Genomic DNA, 7,671 nt, shown 5'->3' on the forward strand with positions numbered 1-7,671 from the left:
TTCATCCAAATCTGTCCATAACTTTTTGAGTTACGTTGCACACTAACGATCAGTGCCCCCCCCCCCCCCCCCCGTGGGCCCCCCCACCCCCGATCACCACCAAAATTTAATCATTTCTTCCTTATCCCATTTCCAACAAACCCTGAAAATTTCATCCAAATCTGTCCATAACTTTTTGAGTTATGTTGCACACTAACGGACAGACAAACAAACAAACAAACCCTGGCAAAAACATAACCTCCTTGGCGGAGGTAATAATAAATCTTGTTGCCTCACAATAGACATTTTTTTTAAGACTGGTGACCCGGTTCTTTCTGTCATCTCCCTGGTATTTTGTATACTCCTCCTCAGTATGTCTGGTTATGACATCAGACTATGGCACGTTTTGACAGAGACATGACTGATCTGGGTGATGGCAGATATTTTCCGTCCACTTGGTGTCACTCTGGAATATGTTTCAACTAAGTGACTAACGTTCATACTTCCCCAGGTACTTCGCAGTTGGCTAGCTTGACAACCATTGACAAGAAATGCCATCGGAAGCTGTCATGAGACTATCTATGGTAGCCCATAAGCAATAAAATAAAAGTGTGGCAAGACTCAGCATAAAGGTGCGTTTGAGAACCACGTGTGGGCTGCACTAACACTAAACTTTGATGTCAAGTAGGGGGCCACAAAATGTCATCCCGTGGGCTGCAGTTGGTCCCCGGGCCGCGAGTTTGACACCCCTGATGTAAACACACAGACAAATGCATATGCTAATGCTAATGCTAATGGTGATTCTGTTATAGAGAACATAAAAAGTTCATATCGTCACCTTCCTAAAACTAGAAGCACTCGGAGAGCACAGACCTCCGCCAAGGCTGATCAGTGGCCCCCCCCGTGACCCCCCCCCCCCCCGATCACCACCAAAATTTAATCATTTCTTCCTTATCCCACTTCCAACAAACCCTGAAAATTTCATCCAAATCTGTCCATAACTTTTTGAGTTATGTTGCACACTAACGGACAGACAGACAAACAGACAAACAAACAAACAAACAAACAAACAGACAGACAAACAAACAAACAGACAGACAAACAAACAAACCCTGGCAAAAACATAACCTCCTTGGCGGAGGTAATAATAATTACCTAAGTCTTTTTTTTTTCAGATATTTCAAGAAACACAATATTGAGTATTTGATGATTTAGGCAAAAAAAAATAATTTTAGTCCAAAAGGAGATGATGTGATGGTCATGGACCTGACCTTAGACCTGGTGTGGTCCAGTCCAGGTACATGTCCACCAGGAACAGGTAGGTCACAGAATTCAAGCTGAAAAGAGAAAATCCCCTAATGATCTTTTATGTAAGGGTAGTAAATGGAATTTATGGCCTCGTTTCTTCTCCTGGTCTGGTTTTTTGACTCGATGATTGATAAGAGTTAAATCTATCGTGAGACCAGGTGGTTTCTTACCAGGTCTGACTCCAGACATCTGGTCCTGCTCCAGCCCCCCCCCACCCCTGACCTCAACCTCTGCCTCATCGCTCATCCCATCCTGTCTGTTTCAGGTATGCAGGTCGACACAGGGAACACAGCGTCTCCTCAGGGTTCAGGTAAGAGCCCCCCTGCAGTAGCTCCGCCCGTCATGGAGACCGGTGAGGCAGGGCCACCCGGGAAGATGAGCTCGTCCAAGCTGCCCAGGGGCTCCGACGGCAGCATGACGCCTGTTCAGGGCGTCGCTGGAGCTCCAGGTCCGACACGCCCACGAACAGTCTGCTCTGTATCCTAGCAACATCTGACACCTCCTGAACTATGGAAGTAAAACTTTGTCGTCAGATTTTGAATCAGAAAAGACACTGAATTTGTGGCACTGATTTTTTTTTCACTGAAATTAAGTATCTGAATTTTTTTTTGCACTGAAATTAAATATCTGAACTTTATTTTTTGTACTGAAATTAAGTAGCTGATTTTTTTGCACTGATATTAAGTATCTGAACTTTTTTTTTTTTGCACTGAAATTAATTATCTGATTTTTTTTTCACTGAAATTAAGTATCTGAACTTTTTTTTTGCACTGAAATTAAGTAGCTGATTTTTTTTTTTGCACTGAAATTAACTATCTGAACTTTTTTTTTGCACTGAAATTAAATATCTGAACTTTTTTTTTTGCACTGAAATTAAGTAGCTGATTATTTTTGCACTGAAATTAAATATCTGAACTTTTTTTTTTTGCACTGAAATTAAGTAGCTGATTATTTTTGCACTGAAATTAAGTATCTGATTTTTTTTTGCACTGAAATTAAGTATCTGAACTTTTTTTTTTCTTTTTGCACTGAAATTAATTATCTGATTTTTTTTTTTGCACTGAAATTAAGTATCTGAACTTTTTTCTTTTGCACTGAAATTAAGTATCTGAACTTTTTTTGCATGGAGATTAAGTATCTGAATTTTTTATTTTTTTTTTGCACTGAAATTAAGTATCTGAACTTTTTTTTGCACTGAAATTAAGCAGCTGAACTTTTTTTTTTTGCACTGAAATTAAGTATCTGAACTTTTTTCTTTTGCACTGAAATTAAGTATCTGAACTTTTTTTGCATGGAGATTAAGTATCTGAATTTTTTATTTTTTTTTTTGCACTGAAATTAAGTATCTGAACTTTTTTTTGCACTGAAATTAAGCAGCTGAACTTTTTTTTTTTGCACTGAAATTAAGTATCTGAACTTTTTTTTCATTGAAATTAAGTATCTGATTTTTTTTCTTTTGCACTGAAATTAAGTATCTGAACTTTTTTTTGCACTGAAATTAAATATCTGAACTTTATTTTTTGCACTGAAATTAAGTATCTCAACTTTTTTGTTTCACTGAAATTACGTATCTGAACTTTTTTTTGCACTGAAATTAAGCAGCTGAACTTTTTTTTTTTTTGCACTGAAATTAAGTATCTGAACTTTTTTTTCACTGAAATTAAGTATCTGATTTTTTTTTTTTTGCACTGAAATTAAGCAGCTGAACTTTTTTTTTTTTGCACTGAAATTAAGTATCTGAACTTTTTTTTCACTGAAATTAAGTATCTGATTTTTTTTTTTGCACTGAAATTAAGCATCTGAACTTTTTTTTGCACTGAAATTAAGTATCTGAACTTTTTTTTCACTGAAATTAAGTATCTGATTTTTTTTCTTTTGCACTGAAATTAAGTATCTGAACTTTTTTTTGCACTGAAATTAAATATCTGAACTTTATTTTTTGCACTGAAATTAAGTATCTCAACTTTTTTGTTTCACTGAAATTACGTATCTGAACTTTTTTTTGCACTGAAATTAAGCAGCTGAACTTTTTTTTTTTTTGCACTGAAATTAAGTATCTGAACTTTTTTTTCACTGAAATTAAGTATCTGATTTTTTTTTTTTTGCACTGAAATTAAGCATCTGAACTTTTTTTTGCACTGAAATTAAGTATCTGAACTTTTTTGTTTCACTGAAATTAAGTATCTGAACTTTTTTTTTTGCACTGAAATTAAGTATCTGAACTTTTTTTTTGCACTGAAATTAAGTATCTGAACTTTTTTTTTCTTTTTCAGATGCAAAAATCCAGGTGCAAAAAATTCAGGTGCAAAAATTCACATGCAAAAAATTCAGATACTTAATTTCAGTGCAAAAAAAAATCAGTGCTAGAAATTCAATGGCTTTTATAATTCAAAATCTGATGACACAGATTTACTTCCATACTGATCCTTTTGGTTTTACTTTATAGCGTCCCCAAATTTATCCAGTGAACCTCCAAAGCCCATTGTGACACTAATTTCAGGTAAATGCTCTTGAACCTTTTGGAACCACATCACCTGATCAGTATTTTTAGACTTAATGACATAAGTTTCCTTTGTTCAACAGAATCGGACATGCCCCAGAACCCATCATCACAGAAAGGTCAGTGATTATCCATAAACATGTGACCGGCTCTGACGCTGCAGTACGTCAGGATGTGATGTTTTCTTTTCCTGTATTTAGGTGAGGTGTCGTTCTCAGCTGGTCTGACCCTCCAGCCTTTCCAAGGACACATCGGTATCATTCGATTCAACAAAGTTCTGGTCAATGATGGAGGACACTACGACCCACGAACAGGTACTCGACAAACTGTATATATAATGATCAAACATATACCAGCATCTCATAAACCTCCTGTCTGTACTGGAAGTGTCATATGACCATCAGCTTGTACTGGAACACTGTTGGATTTCAGTTAAAGACAAAATATTCCATCTATGAATAGATTATGTGTGAATGTTGAAAGTTTAATGTAGGAACTGGTGGTGAATTGCAACTAATTATATTACAAAATATTGGTCAAATGAAGAAATAAAATGGACAAGGAGCTGAAATAACTGAAAGTAGAAGCAGCTTCAAGTGAAAATGATAGTTTAAGAAAAAGATTAAATATTATTGACATGTTAAGTTTATTATTTTAAAAAATGAAGCTGAAATGTTTCCAGTTACAAAACGATGAACTAAAAAGATAAGATGATATACTGTACATTAAATACATATACATACATATTAACCCTTTCATGCATAATGGTCACCACAGTGGACAGCTGTTCTAAGCTGGTCTCTTGCATATTTATGGTTTTTGTTGTTTTATTTCCATATCGGCTAACACAGTGGACACTTATGCATCATCCCATACACTGTAATTCATACCATTACTGTAAATTTGCTGTTCTAGATAAACCTGATCTACAGTAACATGTTTGAGTTTTAAAAGTTAAAATGTGAGAAAACATCAGATTAGAGGCATTAACCATGTTTTTATTTCATAGTTTTCACGCAGTATTTCAATAAATACGTTTCTTTGCTTCTAAAATTAAACGTGTTGTGTCCAACTGAGTGGATATTTTTGTAACTCCATGAAAAAGTGTTTCATACTTTTTTTAATGCCTAAAGAGGAATAAACACACTCAGAAAAAAAAACAAAAAATTTCATTAATGTTCTCATAATTCATGCATGAAAGGGTTAAAGAAACATTATTAATGTTTAAAAACAAACACGAGTCAGAAGATCAGGTTTATTTAACCCTGTTAACAGTGAAAAAACTCTTTTCTGTGTATTATTTAGTTTAGGTGTAATTTTTAGGGCTGTCAAAATTAATGCAGATTAATCCATTATCATGATTAATCTTATTAAAAATTTAAACACCATTAACCCATCTGTCATGCAGAATGACTCTGAATGTCTCTGATAATACATTTGGGTCAGTTTGTCCAAGTAGAGTTACTGTTGTGCATGAACAAATGGTCAGTTGATCCGGTAGTGACAGGCAGCAGAACCAGCACATAAAGATGGAAGACACTAAACAGCACGTTGGCCTCTGGATGGAAATATGACAAAATAGGACCAAAAAACAAGACGGAACAGTCAACCGACATAAAGTATTACACACACTCTGCAGGAAGGGGTTTTCTTTTCACTAAAGCACTTCCACCTTAAAATACCACATTAACACCAAACATACGTTAGTCTGGGATTCTGCTAACACTTCAGCTAATGTGTCGGCCAGCTTGCAACAAACACGTTAAGTGCAAATATGTTCCCTTATTTCTTGAGTCTGTTTGCTCATGCACAATGAAACACGATTAATATAGATTAAAAATTAATATTTAATCGTGATTAATCGAAATTAATCCACAGCAATTCTGTGATTAATCTGATTAAAAATTTTAATTGTTTGACAGCACTAATAATTTTTATTTATTTACCTCCGCCAAAGAGGTTCTGTTTTTGCTGGCATTGGTTTGTCTGTCTGTATGTCTGTCTGTGTGCAAGATAACTCAAAAAGTTATGGACGGACTTGGATGAAAATTTCAGGACATGCTGACACTGGCACAAGGAACAAATGATAAAATTTTGGTGGTGATCGGGGGGGGACTGATCTGCCTTTACGGAGGTCTGTTTTTCTAGTTATGTATATAAATATTTTAGATCGATCGATCGATAGATCGATAGATAGATAATCATACATCCAGAGTGTTCTCCACAGACACGTCAGGGGCTAAAGGGTTAAATTTTCTAAAAAAAAAAAAAAAAACATTCTATTTTTCAGATTGGAGGTTTTGTTCTTCAGCCATGCAAATGGATGTGTGAAGAAAGTGAAATAATAGCCAGTGATTTGTCTGAAGAATATTGTGATCATGTACAGTTTTAATCGCTAATTGAACAGTGAAGGGGTCAGTCAAGGCCGACTAAGCTTTTTCCCTCATGCAGTAACTGTGACTAAATACTGACAGGATGTTTTTTTTTAATCTCTACACATTCATCAGATTGCTCCTGTGTCCACATGTATTTCCCAGGTGTCTTCACTGCTCCCACAGACGGCCGATACCTGCTGAGCGCCGTCCTGACTGCCCAGAGGGGTGAGAGGGTGGAGGCGGTCCTGTCTGTGTCCAATCACAGCGTCCAGAGGCTGGACTCCTCAGGTTTCTCAGCTGCAGAGGTAACGCCTTCGCCACACGCCCAGTGTAACTGCAGCACTTCCACGTCTCTGAGCCTCGTCCTCCCCCTGAAACGAGGAGACAGAGCCGGACTCGTGCTGACCTCGGGGAAGCTCGCCATCGCGCCGTCCTCAGAGATCCTGTCATCATTCAGCGCCGTGCTGCTGTACCCAGACCCATCCAAGCGGTAGTCCTGGATCTGGAACTGGGATCTTATAGAAGCCATAAGTGGTCTGTGCATCTTACTGGGTTTATAGATCAAATGAAGAGTATTTACTTTTTGTGTATTATTTTTAATGTTTTATATAAAGTTTTGTTTTTCAATACATTGAGTTTAAATGAGTTTTCTATTGTATTAAAACAGTAAGGAGTTATTTCTTAAAATACAGATTCTTAACAACCTTTCATTACTTGTTGGTCCTAGTTGAGTCCATTATATGCAGTATTTGTACAGAAAAGGCTCAAACTTCAGGATTAACTTTAAAGGTGCTGGAGACTTTTGTGACCAGTTTTCCATCAGATCTGTCAAACCTCAGTCATGTCCTCAGTATCATGAACCTGGAAATCTGTCTGTCATTACTCACCTGAGTCTCTTTCATTATGGCGAACAGTTTCTTAGTGCCGTCCACCATAAACAGTCTATGTGTTTACAAACGAGCCGGGAGGTCACTTGGGCATCTTCGGAATTTTGTCGCGACGTGCATTGTGGGAAGCGAAGGCTCACGCAGCCACCTGACAGTGGCAGCTGGAACAGACACGATCGGAAACGGCAGGAACTCCCTTCCTTCTATGCATATTCCTCCAGCCGTTTCCACGTGTTTGTTTCATCCATATAATATTATATGGTATTATATGGTACAACTGACAGCTGCAGTGCGAGCCTCCGTTTCCCACAATGCACGTCACGACAAAATTCCGAAGATGCCCGAGTGATGTCCTGGGTCAGTTTGTAAACACACAGTTTGTTTATGGTAGACGGCACTAAGAAATTGTTCACCGTAATGAAAGAGATTCAAGTGAGTAATGACAGAAAGACTCACAGATTCATGATACTGAGGATATGACTGAGGTTTGACAGATCTGATGAAAAACTGGTCACGAAAGTCTCCCGCACCTTTAAAGGTTTCTAATGAAGAGCACAAAAAATCCTGATGTTTGATATGTTTCCTCTTCTATGACTGTACCACTGATAATAACTGTAAATAT

General features: G+C 37.0%; 1 protein-coding gene across 1 annotated transcript in view; it reads left to right on the forward strand.

Moving 5' to 3' along the window:
* LOC115411245 (EMILIN-2-like) overlaps positions 1–6,687 on the forward strand; it is a 29,364-nt gene extending 22,677 nt beyond the window's left edge. Inside the window, exons 5-9 of the mRNA XM_030123289.1 lie at positions 1,553–1,735; positions 3,734–3,787; positions 3,871–3,906; positions 3,988–4,101; positions 6,325–6,687. Of these exons, the coding sequence (XP_029979149.1) occupies positions 1,553–1,735; positions 3,734–3,787; positions 3,871–3,906; positions 3,988–4,101; positions 6,325–6,656 (719 nt within the window). The 3' untranslated portion in view covers positions 6,657–6,687. The remainder of the gene's footprint in view (positions 1–1,552; positions 1,736–3,733; positions 3,788–3,870; positions 3,907–3,987; positions 4,102–6,324) is intronic.
* The last annotated feature ends 984 nt before the right edge of the window (positions 6,688–7,671 follow it).

Source organism: Sphaeramia orbicularis, chromosome 20, assembly GCF_902148855.1.
Source record: "Sphaeramia orbicularis chromosome 20, fSphaOr1.1, whole genome shotgun sequence".
NCBI lineage: Eukaryota > Metazoa > Chordata > Actinopteri > Kurtiformes > Apogonidae > Sphaeramia > Sphaeramia orbicularis.